The following is a 17868-nucleotide window of genomic DNA, read 5'->3' as shown; positions in this document are numbered from 1 at the left end:
GGAAAAATGAGTCAGGCAGATGGAAAAACATTTATGCAAAGGGAAAGAGAAAAGGTACATTCACAAACCTTAGGATGTCAGCAGGGGTCAGACCATGCAAGGTCTTACATGCATATAGTTGGGACTTAATCATAAACCACATAGTAAAAAAAGAAGCTGTGGAGCCAGTGCTGCAGCGTAGCAGGTAAAGCTGCCACCTGCAGTGCCAGCATCTCATACGGGCATCGGTTTGAGTCCTGGCTGCTCCACTTCCATGCTTCCTGCCATGGCCTGGGAAAGCAGTGGAAGATGGCTCAAATCCTTGGGGCCCTACACCTATGTGGGAGACCTGGAAGAAGCTCCTGGCCCTTGGCTTCGAACTGGCCCAGCCCCAGCCATTGCAGCCATCTGGAGAGTGAATTAGTGGATGGAAGACCTCTCTCTCTCTCTCTCTCTCTCTCTCTCTCTCTGCCTCTTCCTTTCTGTAACTCTGCCTTTCAAATAAATAAATCTTTAAACAAACAAATAAAAAAAATGAGAAGCCGTACTTCTAATTTACACATTTCTCTCTTCCCAGCAAGAAGCAGAAATCAAGCCATTTTAATGTCCATCAAAAGCCTGTTAGAATAAACAATTCAAATTAAAGTTCCTGATCTGCAGCAGCTAACACAAGAGACCTTAAGATTGGATCCCAGAGGAATCCGAGTAAACGGCTGCTTTCTCCAAAACTCTCAACTGCCAGTCCCTGCTGGCACAACAACATTGGGAAATTGTCCCTAGGAGGCTATGTACACTGCTTGCAAACAGCAAGTGCAATTCTGGCTCTTGGGCTGCCAACAACATTTGAATTAGTGAAGTTAGTTATATTACACTTTTGCTGATTTCAATTTATAAAACTGTCCTTGTTCCATCAGTATGGCTGCCACCTCCCTTCCTCAGTGTAAGAAGCATTTTAGTTCAGGGGGAAGGCTCCAACCGGCATGATGCGCTATCCTCCCTCTACTCCTCTGCTGCTGGCCCTGTCTCCACAAAGAATCAGAAGATCCCTTGTTAAATTCCAGGAGTCAGGAAACAGCTGAAACCCTGGTTTTAAAATTCTTACACCAGAAAGGCAATACTCTTGAAAACATATAATAAAAGCTTCTACAGTTCTACAGTAAATACAATTGCCTAGCTGACTGAATGAGCAAAACAGCCTTACAAGCTTGTTATCAGAAGAGAATTAAGACAGGCAAGGGGGAAAAAAAACCACAAATCACTGATAGTAAAATAATTTTATTTAGTTTCTTATTTTAAAAAAGGTAGCATTTCACATATAAATTTAGACCAAGATTACAGTGTATATTTGCCAAAATGAACATCCTTGAAGGATGGCTAGACTTAGAGCTCACTGAGTGGGCCAGGGAAGCAGAGCTTATAGGGTGTTTAAGCAGAAGTGCTTTCTTTAAACCTTCGCAACACCATTTCTCTGTTCTTAGCCTTGCCACAGGGGCTTGTGGCTGGCAGGAATACCCACAGCCATCACTTTGGGGCAACAGCGTTTTCCTCACGTGAATAGCAAACGTCTCTACGAATGAAAGCACAGAGGCCAATGATCCAGATTTCCCAGAACAATCATCATTTATCTGCAGCAACAACGACAGGTTAAGAGTTTGTATAACTCAAAAGGAGGGTTAAAAAACACAAAATTCATTTGTAGAGAATTTATAGAATTAAATGAGTAAAAATAAAAATTATTTTCTCCTTAGTACAAATGCCTCTATAGTATAAGGCCTAAGGAAAAGACCCATTCAAATTTGGGCTTTCCTTTTCCAATGAAGTGTTTGGCACAAGCCATTAAGCTGTTATGAGATCATCAGGACTGACAGCTGAAAAGTTTCTGGAAGTGGTCCCAAGACTTTTCTGTCTGGCTTCAACAGGGTGAATACAAGTGGTGTCTTAAGAAGCTGCACAAGCTCAGACCTAATTATGCAGCACACCGTTCCAGGCAAGTTAATCTGAAAGAAACAAAGGTCCAGGTGAAGTAGATCTCCTATAGTCACAGGTTAACTCTGTCATCCTCCCATGGAAAATTAGATTCACTGGCTGCCCAGAAGTCAGGGGAATCTTGATCTCCTAGGGAAGATGAAAGTTGGAGAAACAACTCTGATTTCAGCATCTCAGGCCAGGAGAGCAGCAGATAAAGATGAGCAAGGATGCTTTCTAGATTATTCTTTGTTCCACACCAGGTGGGCTTCTGATGAACAACCTTAAGGAGAATCAGTGTGTTAGGAACCATGGCAGCCCAAGGACTTGGTCTTTCGACATAAGTGCTGGGGCAAATGAATGCATTCCAAATCCAGTTTTAAAAATAAAAACTTCTTGCAATTATGATACAATACTGTGCAGTAAATGGCTAGGAATTTTATGTTGTTCCTATTTCCGGTTAAAGCCCTGTCCCAGTCTTGACAAGTCGGAGTTGAGGTGACATATAAGGAGTTGTCTGTGGTTAAAAACCAGGCACCTTAGTCATACATAACCTGGGGCAGTTATGACACATTGACAGTCATCACCAAATGGAGGAAATGCAAGGGCCTCAGAGCTTTGGTTCAGAGCAAAGGTTTCATCTCACCCAACTTCAAACCAAGCACTCTTTAATCTGAGCCTATTAATGCAATAAACTAGTGATTAGAAATCTGTGAAGATTCTCTGGTTAGGTGGCAAAGCATAGCATATGTCCCTGCAGGCCACCGACTTGACTATAGGAAAACAAAAAGGTACAAATTATATCAAGTAAATGATTGCTCAAGTGGAAGCTCATTTCCTGGGGAACCTTAGCAGCCTGGACAATAATCACAAGGATGAATGCTGGGACTGGACCCCAAAGAGATAACTTTGGTTCCAGGTATAATCAGTCTTCTTTAACTTACCATATCCTGGCAGTCTTCTCTCTGGCCTCGCATATCTTGACTGGCTGAGCATACATTTCCCCGGGGACCAATGTAAACATTATTCAATAGATCTCAGCTTAGAAAAACACAGCTTGTTATATATTTAGTGTTTAACATTCCAGTGCAGGCAGTATCTTAGCATCAGACTTTCCCTTATTCATGAGTACCAGTTTGAAAAGGAACACACAGGATACTTGATAAGTTTGCAGCTGAAAAGACTTTTTGAGAGCCAGACAGCTGGCTCTCTCCTGTAGTCAATCAGCTGACAAACCAGGATTATCACAGGAGAGGCAGAACAGACGAGCACAAGTTCTCTGTAAATCTGAAGAGTCCGTATTACCACTGTTCCCACTTAACCCCTTGGGCCACATCTTGATTTGGGAGAACATTTCCACCTCTTGCATCAACCTGTGCTCTCCTTGTTTTGGATGGAGCTCTCTCCAGAGGGTTCTAGAGCTTCCTTAGCAGAGAGGGAGCTTTCTCTTCCAGTTCTAACATCTGAATATTTCAAAGCACAAGAGGAGTCCACGAACATGCTAGGGATGTTGCTGCCAAAGTAGATCTTACTGTTAGAAGCAATAGCCTCATACTTTTTGAGCTCCAGATATTCCGGGGTCAATTTGTGCTGTGTGAAGCAAACAAGAGCAAAGCCATTAGGATACTTTGGTGCGAAAGTCATCTCTCCCCCTGTATCCATTTATCTTACTGGTCTCCTAAGACTCACAGCTCAATTCTGAATGACTGCCAATGACCCTCCCTCACTTTGGAGTGTAGTTATTGCATTAACAGCTATGTTCCTGACTTACATTTTTTCAACAAGCTGTTGCCTTAATGCAGAAGCTATTCACAACAGAAGGCCTGGGGAAAGGGGGTATTTAGGGAATGATTAATGATAACTAATGATACTAACATCCTATAATGCACAAGATAGTCTTCAATAATGAAAAACTATCTCACCCCCAAATGCAAAGAATCTCTCTGATGAGAAACAGTGATCTAAATAGGCTTAGCTTTTATGGAAAAAAAAAAAGCTACCTTATCTGGAAAGCAATTCTATAAGAACTTTACTCTTCTCCTGCCACTCTTATCATTTCTGGAGAAGCTCTTCAACTTTACTATTGAGCTCTCGGACAGCAATAAAAATGAATGGATTTATAGCATCTGACCCGTGCATGTGCACACACATATGTTTGCCTTTGTCTAAATCCCTTATTTTTATAAGAAACAAGGAACTACACAAAGTTGCCCCAACCCAATGAATGTACAATATTCAACTGGATGGTTCTGGAGGATGTACTGGTCACCGTCCTTCTTTGACAATGGATAAAATCACCTCTATCATATTAGAGTCCCTGAAAGTCCCAGAAAGTCAGTCACCTTGTTTGACGTGGCGTATTTGTGTGCAGCGTAATATTCAGCATCTGCTTTTGCTTTCTCTCGAGCTAGGAATGCAGCATCTAGCAAGTAAAATAGGGTACATGAAACAAAGAGTTACCAATCCATTCTCTCAGCTGCCTCTACTGCCCGATAGTATGATTGTTTACTTCACTTCAAAAGTTTACAGCAACATCAGCATTTTTCAAACCCCAGTTCCCAAACAGTTCCTTCTCTTGGCTTATCTGAGCCCACTTGTTTTCTACTTTGAGTTGTTCCTTCTTCCTGCACCCTTCCCACCTCCCCTCACCCCAGGCCTCACATTCCACCCAGGCTTTAGGCTTCAAACAAGATAACTAAGATCAAACATGAAAGCTCTACTGTATTTAATGTATTCTCCCTGTGGCTTCTGAGTTTAATTCAGAATCCATTAACGAATAAAAAGATAAAGCAGCTCGATATAAGCAAAAGTATCTTTAGGACTAGGAGCCAAGAATATCAACTTCTCACTGAGTGAAAATAGGAGCCTGAGATTCTCTGTGAAAAGTTATTTTCTCCCCAGCTAATCTGATATTGTTGACAGGTAGGTAGTAAAGAAACTGGTGGTAGGGATTATTTTATACATCTTTTGCAACCGATTATGGGTAATTTTCATATTTTGTCCTCTTGAGAATAGAGAGGTGGCTAATAAGCCCCAGTTTAGGAAGGAAACAAGATGTTGAGTTACTCCAGCTTTAAATTAAAAAAAAATTTATCCAGCATATTAGGTCAGCTACTTTCTCCAGACATGTCTACAACTTCCCACCCACCACAACCAAGAGCCCAATCTGTGAGCAGAGAGGCAGCTCTGGGCAGTCAGAACATCATTCTCTCCCTAAGGTACCTTCAATTTCAGAAATGCGCTTTTCAGTTTCCTTCTCCATCACCTTCTGCTGAAAGCGAATTTTCGCCACTTGTGCTATCTTCTCCGCTTCTATAATACACAACAGAAGAAGACACATTCAAAAACATTTCTGTAGCTCCTTAGGCATTTAGAATCAGCAGCACCTTACAATTTATCTAGACTATAAACAACTCAAAGGACAAAAGGAAATTTATTTCCTACTTTGCTGTTTTATTCTAGTAGAGCTAGTTTTCTGTAAAAAGGGAAGTGCAAAAGTTTAACAGTTCCAGTCTTCATTGGACTATACACAAGGGAAGAGGGAAAAAATCTTATGAAAGTATCACAGAAAAAAACAGCAACATAAAGGCATGGCAACACAGGTCAATGATATAACATGGCAAAAGAAAGAAATAAGACAGGTAAGTTAAGCCAAGGAGGACCTTCTTGAAGGAATGGTAAAGGGGATAATGGAAATGACCTAAGAGGACACACCAGGAAGCATAAAGACAGACAAGAAAGCATGCATGAACAAGTCACAATGCAGAGGTGATACAGAGCCAGGCAACAAGAGAAGACAACAAAAAATTAAGACAGTTAGAAGACTTCTGTCTTGAGTGAAAGATCTAAGCTTAGTTTTAACAAAGTCAGGATGTACTGTTAAGTTACCATCAGAAAAAGACATAATGAAAAGAATATCAGAGCTGTAGAAGATACAACAGAAAGCAGTACAATTCATCTGAGAATGTGAAAAGAGTGTTGGAAGCAAACATGTTAGTTGTAGCAGGCAAGTACACATAGGGGAAATCAAATATCCTTAGTAAATCTCTGACCTAACAAAGGATCCAGGACCAAAGAACACTCAAATCACACTTAAAATGTAGTCACTGTAATTGTTAAGTAACATTCTCAATTTTCCTTCCCAAAGTCAGTCCTCTGTATCTGTAGGTTCTATAATAGCAGATTCAACCAACAGTGGCTTCAAAATATTCATAGAGAAAAACCTGCATCTGTGCTGAACATATAGATCCTTTCCTTATCATTATTCCTTAAAAATACAACTATTTGTATAACATTTACACTGTATTTTTTTTTTTAAAGATTTATTTATTTATTTGAAAGGCAGAGTTACAGAGAGGCGGGTCGGGGGGAGTGTCTTCCTCCCGCTGGTTCACTCTGCAAATGGCTGCAACGGCCAGAGCTGGGCGGATCTGAAACCAGGACCTTCTTTTGGGTCTCCCACGTGGGTGCAGGGGCCCAAGCACTTGGGCCATCTTCCACTGCTTTCCCAGTCCATAGCAGAGAACTAGATCAGAAGTGTAGCAGCCGGGACTAGCACCAACACTCATATGGGATGCCACTGCAGGTGACAGCTTTACCGACTATGCCTCAGCGCCAGCCCCTGTATTGGGTTTTGTAAATAATCTAGAGATGACTTAAAGTTTACAGGAGGATGTATATGTCACACGCAAGTACTAGACCATTTTATACAAGAGACTTGAGTATCAGAGGATTTTGTTATTTGCGGGAGAAGGTGGTAAGGGGGAGGCAGGGCCTGGAACCAAACTCCCATGGATACAGAGAGATATTGTATCTAATTTTTTTATTTAAAGACTTATTTATTTGAGATGTAGAGTTATAGACAGAAAGAGGGAGAGAGAAAGGTCTTCCATCTGCTGGTTCACTCTCCAAATGGCTGCAACAGCTGATCGCAAGCAAAGAGCCAGGAGCTTCTTCCAGGTCTCCCATGCGGGTGCAGGAGCACAAGCACTTGGGCCATCTTCTACTGCTTTCCCAGGCCATAGCAGAGAGCTGGATCAGAAGAGGAGTAGCCAGGACTTGAACCGGTGCCCATATGGGATGCTGGCACTGCAGGACAGTGCCAGATCTAGGATATTGTATCTTAACACATTTTATCTCTGGTTACTGGGGGAAAGGCATTAACACAAAGAAAATTTCCAGTGGTTTCTTCTTTCTAGAAAACAGTATCTTTTACCAAAACTCTAGGGCAAGTCCTTCTATACTCCTATTAAATAAACTACTAGGTACAACTGGACTTGAAATTTAAGAAACTTGGGATAAACATGAATAAAAGCTAAGGGATTTGGAGCCTGCAGCCAGAATCCCAGGGAATGTTGACTCAACACAGGGGTACTGTTGTGGGAATGGCATTCAACACTGGTGTCATGTGGTAATAAACCAATGAAAGGTATGACCAAACTTTCAGTTCTAGAAAAATGATGGAAAGGCTAGGAGAAAACTCTTCTGCTATCACCTCTAAAATGCTAGATAACATGTAACAGATTTGTTTTTTAAAGCATGGCTGAGTTCATAAGAAAGAAATGAGATCTCTTCAAATGATGTAAGCAAATAGAGGGCTGAGAATCTGTCTGGTGGCAACCTGGGGTGGGGGATACTAGACAAGGGAGAGGGATTTGGATTATTGCTATTATAGAATCAGAGGAGGCCCTGTGATGTTAAAACCAAGATCTCTAGAATGCTGTAACTCTGTGTAAAAGAGGAACTAAAAAACCCTACCCACAAGGCCAGTGAGAAGCAAGCTTTTCTCTAACTAGATACATCACAGTGAAACTGAAGAACATCCAAATACAGAGAGAAAAAAATTAAAAGCAAAAAGAGAAGACTGACTACTCAAAAGGAACAATTAAGACTGACAGCACACTTATAAACAGAACAGTGCAAGAGACCAAACCAAAATGAAATAATACTGCCAAAATGGCTAAGGTAAAATAAGTTTAGTTTCGCATAGAACTGTAGGCCAAAGTGCCATTTAAGAATGAAATCACATTATTTCAAACAAAAGAAGGCTGAAGAAGCTTCCTACTCCTTAGCCTTCATTGAAAAAAATTGGTAGAAAAGAAACACCAGAAGCAGTGAGAGGAAAACATTACTTAAAACTTATAAATAAAAAATAAATGTATATTAAAAGCATCAATAACGATGATAATCAATGGGAAGATAAAAACAACATGAAATTAAGGGACAAGGCAATAACAATATGTAATATTAGAGGGCAATGGTAGAGTTAAAGCATTCCAAGGTATTCTTCAAGAAGAAAATAGACTGGTTAACTTCAGATTTTGTCAAGTCAGGTAACACTTGTTAACATTTCACAGGTAATGACTAGTTTTATATTCCAGAAACACAATGTAAAACTTCCAATCAAGTAAAAGGGAGAAAAGAACAAAATTCAATCAATTCAATATCAATTAGAATTAGAAGAGAAAATGAAGCAGAGAAATAAACTATGGTAAACAGCACGTAATTGATACAGATCCAAATATAGCAGTAACCACAATAAATATAAAAAGACTAAACTCACCAGTTAAAAGACAGATTCTCACATGGGATAAGATAACAAAATCCAGCTATATGCTGTTTACAACAGACATACCTAAAACATAATGACATAGAAAAGTTGAAAGTAAAGGATGGAAAAAGATACACCAAGGTTTACAACTAACCAAGAGAAATCTGGTGTAGCCATATTATCATTGGACAAAATAATTTTAAGCCAAAAACCATGCTTGGAAATAAAAAAGGTTATTATGAAACAGGTCCAAGAATCCTGAACTTGAATGCTCTTAATGATATAGCCCCAAAATTTATAAAGAAAATAATTATAAGTCAACAAATCCATAGTCGCAGTAGGAATTTTTAATATACCTTTATTGGTGATAGATCAAGAAGGCAAAAATTAGAAGAACAGAGAAGATGTGAAAAACACAATTAATAAGCCTGACCTAATGGATATATAGAGAAAGTTTCACCCAACAAATAGAGGAAATACATTTAGTATTTTCAAACACATGTAAGGATCAAGTATAGGTAGGCCACAAAACAAATTTCAACAAACACTTAAAAAACTATATAACAGATCTTACTTTTGACTACAAGTAGTAATACTGGAAATCAACAAAAAAAAGGTAGCCCCTCAAAACTCACTGACAACACTTTTTAATAATTTATGAGATGAAGTTACAACGAAATATGCTTAATTAAGACTGAAGACCAACAAAAGAGCACATTTAAAAACTTGTGAGATAAAGAAGCAGTCCTTTGAAGAAAATACATAATCTTACATGCTTCTCTTCCATTAGAAAGGATCACAAGATAATGAATTAAGTTTCTAACTCAAGAAGTTAGGAAAGAACCAATGAGTAAATTCAAAACAAAGAAAACAAAACTAAGTGCAAATAATATAATTGAAAAGGTTAAAACCAACAGAAATAAAACCAAAAGCCAATTCCCTGAAAAGATAAAGACAGACAGACCTCTGGCACAGCTGACCCAATGAAAGATAATAATCTTCACAGAATTCTATAAATTTATGCCTCCAAATTTTAAATAACAGATGAAATGGACAATTTTCTTAAAAATTATCATCAGAATTGACTTAAAACACCTGAAAAGACCTATCTATACTCAATATAGAAATTAAGTCAGTCAAATGTTACCACAAAAAACAAACAAGTAAACAAAAAACATAAATCCAATAGTCTAAGATTTTTACAAGTGAGTTCCACCAGACCTACAAAGAAGAGATAATACATAATGTTTCAGAACATGGAAAATGAGGCCCGCACCATGGCTCACTAGGCTAATCCTCTGCCTGTGGCAGAGGTTCTTGTCCCGGCTGGGGTGCCGGTTCTGTCCCAGTTGCTCCTCTTCCAGTCCAGCTCTCTGCTGTGCCTGGGAAGGTAGTGAAGGATGGCCCAAGTGCTTGGGCCCTGCACCCGCATGGGAGACAAGGAGGAAGCACCTGGCTCCTGGCTTTGGATCGGTGCAGCGTACGGCCGTAGTGGCCATTTTGGGGGTGAACCAACTGAAGGAAGACCTTTCTCTCTGTCTCTCTCTCTCTCTCTCACTGTCTAACTCTGCCTGTCAAAAAAAATAAAAAATATAAAAAAAAATAAAAAATATAAAAAAATTAAAAAAAAACTATGGAAAATGAAGAAATGTTCTTCACTCCATGTGATGCTTAATATAACCATTATTTAAAAAAAGAAAAATAACAGTGTAAGGAAATTATAAACTAAATCATTTATGAAAACAAAAGTAAAAATTCTAAAGAAATTATTAGCAACTCATATAGAAAAATATATTAAATTTCCTATATCATGACCAGAGATGGCTTTATCCCAGGAACACAAAAATAATTTAGTAACACAAAACTTGCTAATATAACATATATGTTCACTTCAACATATGCAAAAAATTGTTCTTACTAACAGCCAATCACAATAAAAGTTCTTGGCGGCTGGCGCCGCGGCTCACTAGGCTAATCCTCTGCCTTACGGCGCCAGCACACCGGGTTCTAGTCCCGGTCGGGGCGCCGAATTCTGTCCTGGTTGCCCCTCTTCCAGGCCAGCTCTCTGCTGTGGCCAGGGAATGCAGTGGAGGATGGCCCAAGTGCTTGGGCCCTGCACCCCATGGGAGACCAGGAGAAGCACCTGGCTCCTGCCATCGGATCAGCGTGGTGCGCCAGCCATGGCAGCCATTGGAGGGTGAACCAACAGCAAAGGAAGACCTTTCTCTCTGTCTCTCTCTCTCTCACTGTCCACTCTGCCTGTCAAAAACAAAACAAAACAAAACAAAACAAAAACTCTTGGCAAGCAAACTTTCTGTATCTCCCTCTCTTTGTAACTCTGCCTCTCATGTAAATAAATAAATCTTTAAAAAGGGGGGGGTGGAGCAGCACTGTGGCACAGTTAGTTAAGCATCCACCTGTGGCACTGGCATCCTGTGATGGGTGCCAGTTCAAGTCCTGGCTGCTCCACTTCTGATCCAGTTCTCTGTTAATGGCCTGGGGAAGCAGTGGAAGATGGCCCAAAGTGCTTGGGCCCCTGCACCTATGTGGGAAACCTGAAAGAAACTCCTGCGCCCTGATCGGCCCAGCTCTGGCTGTTGCGACCATTTGAGGAGAGAACCAGCAAACGGAAGACCTTTCTTCTCTGTCTCTCTCTCTCTCTGTAACTCTACCTCTCATGTAAATAAATAAATCTTTAAAAAAAAAAAAAAAAGTTCTTGGCAAGCAAAGAACAGAACCTTAAATGATAAATTTGAAATATAGTAACATCATTGGGACCACTGAAAGGGGAAAAACAAGAATGTCTGTCACTATCTTTCTTTTCCGACATTGTACTAGAAATCACTGTCTAAAGCACTAAAGGTGTGACATTATAAAGGAAAAAACTGCAATTGTCTTTATCTGAAGACAATAGGATTGCTCAGAGGAAATTGAAGACATTATTGGAAATAATAGCATTTTCAGCAAGACTGCTAAATAAAAAAAATCAACACCACACCTATACAAAAGCAACAACCAATCAGAAAAAGTGCCTTTAAAAAAGAGTTTGTCTATAATTGCAGAAAACTTGAAAGATATATAGGAATAAACTTCTTAAAATTGTGCAAGAACTTTAAGGAAATTATAACACATTTTTTTCAAAGACATTTCCCATTAATAGAGAAAGGTAATAGTTTTGTAAGACTTTATATTTTAATTCTCTCCAAACTGGTGCATACATTCAATACAATTCCAATCAAAATCCCAACACAGTATTTTAGGAGCTGGTGATTAAAGGTACATGGATGAATAAAGAGTCTATAGTAGTCCAGGACAATATTAAAAATAGGAATAGTTAAGAGGAATATAATTAAGGAGAAAATTATTCTCCCAGATAACAAAATTTATACAAAAGCTATTCCAATAAAACAAGGTAATATTGGAGAAGGATAAGCCAAAAAACTGTAACAAAATAGAGATCCTAGCAACAGAACAAATTATACACAATATCTTGTTATATGACATATGTGGCACTAGAAATAAGTAGAGGAAATAACTATTCAGTATGTAGAATATGACAACTGGTTGCCATTTCAAAAAAATAACACTGAATCCTCATGTCACACTAAATACTAAAATAAATTCCAGATGGATTAAAGATCTAAATGTGAAAAGCAAAACTTTCAGAATAAAATTATTACTATGAGGTGGCAAAAAATTCTCAAACAAGATAGGAAAGGCACTAAAGAAAAAGACTGATGAATTTGATATATGAAAACTAAATATATATGTATGTCCAGGATATCATGGAGTTCAACAATAAGACACAAACTAATAAAAGATATTTGCAATGGTTAAACCTGAGATTAGTATCCTAGAGAAACATATAAAGAACTTTTATAAATCAAGTCAGAAAAGCAATCAAGTAATGGGCTAATAAGGATATTAACAGGCAATTCACACATTTAAGGAAACCTGAATGACCAATACACAAAATTCAACTCTAATAATAATGAAGGAAAGTCAAGTTGGAATTATATGATGCCATGTATACCATCAGACTCGCATAAATTTTTTTAAGTATGACTCCAAGGGATACAGGCAATGTACAGAAACTGGAATCAAACATGGTTGAAAAGAGGGTAAAATGAAGACTCACTTTAGGAAGCAATTTTCCACTATGCTGAACCTGGAAGATATGCATACCCCATGACCCAGGAATTCTACTTCAACATAAGTATTGTAGAGCACTGCTTCTCAAACTACCTGTGGAAAAACACTTTTATCCCCTTATTAATCTGTTAGGAATCAGTAAGTTATAAATGATAACAAAAATGAATTACTAGAAAAAAGAAATTATGAAAAAACATAAACTATAATCTCCAACAGATATAACATTATTATGTTAAAAAGCTATAAGAACTTCCGTGTCAGCATCCCCTATGGGCACCAGTTTGAGTTCCGGCTGCTCCTCTTCTGAGCCAGCTCTCTGCTATGGCCTGGGAAAGCAGTGGAAGATGGCCCAGGTCCTTGGGCCTCTGCACCCATGTGGGAGACCTGGAGGAAGCTCCTGGCTCCTGGCTTCGGATAGGCACAGCTACAGCCATTGTGGCCAATTGGGGAGTGAACCAGCAGATGAAAAACCTCTCTCTCTGCCTCTCTTTCTCTCTCTGTAATTCTGACTTTCAAGTAAATAAATAAATCTTAAAAAAAAAAAAAAAAAAAAAGAACTTCTGAACAAAATCCCATTGGAAATTCTGAACATTCATTCTCAATTTTTATACCCCTATCATGGTGTCTCAGAAACAAAAAGCTGATGACAGGGCACTGACCCACATCACACTTGAGTAATATACTTAGGAGACTTCCATATGATGTGCACAAGGAGATACGGAAAAGGACAGTATTGCAGCACTGTTTGTAATAAGAAATCTGAAACTACCTAACTCTTCATTGTTAACACATCAGAATAAACAGGTCTCCTCACAGAATGAAATACATAGCAGTTAAAAATCAAGTGGGGAAGTGGGCATCAAGTCGCTTGTGTTCCACATTGGAATGCCTTAGGTTCAATTCCTGGCTCCACTCCTGACTCCAACTTCCTGCTAATGCAGACCAAGGGAGGCAGTGGTGATGGCTCAAAGTGAGTGGGTTCCTGCCACTGAGGTAGAAGAGCTGGACTGAGTTTCTGCTTTGGTCTCAGCCAGGACAGGCCATTGTAGGCATTTGGAAAGTGAACAGTTGATGAGAGCTCTCTCTTTCTGCCTCTCAAATAAAATAAATAAATAAAGTTAAAAAAATGAACTAGATCCAGATATATCAATATAAATAAAACATTGTTAGTAAAAAAAAAAGTCAAGTTGTAAAATGTGAAGTTTGATACCACTTTTGTGGTTTCAAATAGGTAAATCAAATTTACAAAATGTTAACTACATGTTTATTTATGTAAATAAATAAATAAACTTCAGAATAGAAACTACTCTGATAAGGCCAAGAAACAAAACCAGAGAAAAGGAGGCTTCAAATATATTTTTTTCTCTTTAAAATAAAATATGATTTTAAAGACACATGAAAATTTTAAGCCTTGATTATACTGTTCTCTGAACATTTCTATATATTTGAATTATTTAATAAAAACATCTTAAACTTTCAGTACCACCTGAGTGTCTAAGATGAAAGTCTAATAATAGTACCCTGGAGTGTGAGGAAGACACTGATATTCAAAAAATGTGCTGTAAGCAACCTTGCAATGCTTTCATAGATGGCATTATCCACCCGGCTAAAACCATGTGCATATCAATAGCAAGGATATCATTTTGAGCTTTGGCCAAAGAACTTTCTTATTATTTTTTTTTTCTTTAAAGATTTATTTATTTATTTGGAAGGCAGAGTTACAGAAAGGCAGAGGCAGAGAGAAAGGTCTTCTACCTGCCGGTTCACTCCCCCATGGCCACAATGGCAGGAGCTGCACTGATCTGAAGCCAGGAGCCAGGAGCTTCCTCCGGGTCTCCCACATGGTGCAGGGGCCCAAGGACTCGGGTCATCTTCCAGAGCTTTCCCAGGCCATAGCAGAGAGCTGGATCAGAAGCAGAGCAGCTGGGACCTGAAGCAGTGCCCACACGGGATGCCAGCACTACAGTTGGCAGCTTTACCCTGCTATGCCACAGCACTGGCCCCTAACTTCCCTATTCTTAATCTGTATAAATAAAACCCCACTCCAGAGCCCTATCCATTGTCCCTGTCCTTGAAAAAGAATAGTGGCAGTCAGCAACACGAAAGTCTAATAATTACTTTTGGAAAACCAAAGCACTTTGTTAAGTACTGGCCCCATAAAACATTTTTTATTATTATTTATTTTGAAGGCAGAGAGACAGAAGTACAGTGACGAACAAAGAGAGCTCTTCCAACTGCTGGTTCACTCCCCAAATCCCTGCAATAGCTGGGACTGGGTCTGCCTGAAGCCAGAAGCTGGGAACTCCATCCAGGTCTCCTATGTGGGTGGCAGGGATCCAATTACTTGAGCCATCACCTGCTGCTTCCTAAGGTGCACATTAGTAGGAAGCTGGAATTGGGAGTGGAGTTGGGACTCAAATTCAGGCTCTTTGTGATATGAAAACCAGATGTTTGAAATGGCATTTTTGGAGCCGGTGCCGTGGCTCACTTGGTTAATCCTCCGCCTTGCAGCACCAGCATCCCATATGGGTGCCAGGTTCTAGTCCTGGTTGCTCTTCTTCCAGTCCAGCTCTCTGCTGTGACACGGGAAGGCAGTGAAGGATGGCCCAAGTGCTTGGGCGCCTGCACCTGAATGGGAGACCAGGAGGAAGCACCTGGCTCCTGGCTTTGGATCGGCACAGCGCCGGCTGTGGCGGCCATTTGGGGAGCGAACCAATGGAAGAAGACCTTTCTCTCTGTCTCTCTCTCACTGTCTATAACTCTACCTGTCAAATAAATGAATTTAAAATAAAAAAAAAAGAAACGAAATGGCATTTTTATTCACTGTGCCCCATGCTCATCTGGCCTCATCTAATTTTATTTTGTTTTTATTTATTTATTTGAAAGGTATAGTAACAGAAAGGAGAGAGAGAGAGAGAATATCTTCCATCTACTGAGTTATTCCCCAGATGGCTGCAATGGCAAGGGCTGGGCCAGGCCAAAGCCAGGAGGCTGCAACTCCATCCTGGTCTCCTACATGGTGGCAGGGGCCCAAGTACTTGGGCCATCCTCCATTGCTTTCCCAGGCACATTTAAGGAAGTGGAGACTGGAAGTGGAGTAGCCTGGACTTGAACCAGTACTGTGACGTGGGATACTGATGTTGTAAGCGGCAGCTTTATCCGCTGTCACAATGCTGGTCTCTCTCACCTTATTTTTAAAGGCTTTATGACACCAGAATGTACAATGAAGTTTCCAGAATTCTCTACTACATATGATGGAATCTTATTTGAGTCCACATCAATATTCAATATGAGACTAACAAAAACAGGACAAATTTCTGACACACATGCTTCGTACACATTCATTTCAGAAAGAAATCCAAGTACCTATAACAGCTTTTTTCCTCTCGGTCTCAGCTTCTTTCTCCACAACCTTCTGTTTCTGTGCAGCTATAAGAAGTTTTGTCTTCTCAGCTTCCCTGCAAATCAAAACAACATAAAAATCAGAAATGGTTCTCTTAGTGGGCAGTCACAGCCAGTAATTATGATCCTGCGGTGGGTCAAAGGATCATTTTTCAGCAAGAATTTTTTGATTCATTAGGATGAGTAAGACAGGTGTTACCTACCTTATTGTACTTAGAATGAATCTGAGGTTGAAAGATTAAACGATCTGCCTAGTCACTCAGAGACAGGAAAAATAATTCAGTGCATTTAGTTTCTTTCCTTCTAACTACAAGGCCTGTGGATCTGGAAGGCAGAGCATAAATGTTTCCTCTGCCCTTAGGCCTCCTGATAGGCCACATAGCACCCCTGTGCACATTAGAAAAAGGCAGCCTTTGGGCAGATGCAGTTCCTTAGGGGCATGGTTTGGCAAGCAGACTGAGGCTGGATTTCTGCCCCTGCCTTCCTCAAGTTGATGCCCATGTGTAGTGGCCCTATCTGTTACACAGAAGATATACTTGGGTCAGTTATTAGTGAAGTGGGGCTTAATGTAAAGATGAATTTCCTTAGAACTTGAGCTTCTAATAATGGAAATGGCTAGCTCAATCAATCACTATGTGCGTACAAGTGACCTCTAAGTGACCACTTGGCAGAAACAGTTTGAAAATAAGATTCCCATTAGATGAGAGGCTAGACTGGACAATCCCAAGGTAGCTTTTAATTCTGGAATTCTCATAGTCTATAAAATAATAATTCAGAATTATTTAAAAGTTACTCCAACAGTTTCCCCAAGACATTTTCATCCAAAGTCCCCATCCTCCTGCCAACACTGATAAAGACAAGAAAAGTCATTTTAAACACTGAGTTACCTGATGACTGAGAACACAAAATATTAATCTTTCCATCACTTGAAGTGATGACATTAAAGCTGAAGACATCCTAAGCTGTATTTTTTTCTGTAACTGGCTCAGATCCATGATCTACCTAGCCTGGCACACTATACTTTTAAAAGACGAGTTCCTCTTCTACAATTAAAAAAGGAAAAGAAAATTATATACTATAGAAGATAGGCCCTTGGGAACAAAAAGACTCCGCAGTGCATTACCCCATGAAGCAGTGTCACCACTCCTTGGATCCCTTGCATTTACACATCTGCTGCATTCTTGACCTCTGCAGTTATCTTTATAGCATATTTTTCTTCCTATCGTATCAACAGTATTGTCATTTCAAACACAGTTAAGTATTCCCCTAAAAGGGACCTTCTAAAACATTTAGAAATTAATTTATGTCAAGCAAGTCACTTCTCATTTCTACCCAGTGATGAACACATAAAAGAGAAAACTACCCGGAGTCATCTCAAGCAAGACCTCCTTTCCCAAAGGCAAATTAGAAAGATCCAGTTCTAACTTTAGATATACAATCGCATACAATGGAAAACCAAACTTTTTACCACCAAGGTGTCTATTCTCACCATTACAACACAGTAACAAAAAACAGACATTCTCATCAACCGTATGCAGCTAGGACTCTGTTTTTCATCTTTAATGTTTATCAAGATACTATTCATACACAAATTATAGTTCCTGAGCTTTCCAGCAACAGTTCTACAGCAAAGTGCATCTTTAGCCACTAAAACTGTTCCCACAATGTCCACACATAAAGAGAAAACTAGTAAGAGGCCAGTGAGAATTAAGACATGAGAACAGACACTAACACTAAATAAAAACATACAAGATAGACATATGAGTATATCCCACCCCAGGGTATATCATCTGTTTCTTATATATTGGTGTGTTAAGGTG

General features: G+C 39.5%; 2 protein-coding genes across 4 annotated transcripts in view; both read right to left on the bottom strand.

Annotated features, from left to right (window-relative positions):
* Positions 1-3024, bottom strand: part of LOC103351405 (cytochrome P450 2C23) — a 46850-nt gene extending 43826 nt beyond the window's left edge. The window contains exon 1 of the mRNA XM_070057412.1: positions 2889-3024. The gene's annotated coding sequence lies outside the window, so the exon portion shown is untranslated. The remainder of the gene's footprint in view (positions 1-2888) is intronic.
* The window catches only part of ERLIN1 (ER lipid raft associated 1), a 39985-nt gene continuing 23355 nt past the window's right edge, over positions 1239-17868 (bottom strand). The window contains exons 9-13 of one of the 3 annotated variants that reach the window (XR_007911086.2): positions 16013-16104; positions 5167-5256; positions 4287-4366; positions 2889-3534; positions 1239-2227 (exon numbers count right to left, since the gene is read on the bottom strand). Coding sequence is in view for 1 of the 3 variants with exons in the window: in XM_002718646.5 (XP_002718692.1) it covers positions 3313-3534; positions 4287-4366; positions 5167-5256; positions 16013-16104 (484 nt within the window). In the remaining 2 variants the exon portion in view is untranslated. Of the gene's footprint in view, positions 3535-4286; positions 4367-5166; positions 5257-16012; positions 16105-17868 lie in introns of all 3 variants that reach the window. The other 2 variants (XR_519178.4, XM_002718646.5) reach the window with 2 other exon arrangements.

This window comes from Oryctolagus cuniculus, chromosome 15, assembly GCF_964237555.1.
Source record: "Oryctolagus cuniculus chromosome 15, mOryCun1.1, whole genome shotgun sequence".
NCBI classification, from domain to species: domain Eukaryota; kingdom Metazoa; phylum Chordata; class Mammalia; order Lagomorpha; family Leporidae; genus Oryctolagus; species Oryctolagus cuniculus.
The sequence above is the reverse complement of the archived record's forward strand: the minus strand, read 5'-3'. Positions and strand labels throughout refer to the sequence as shown.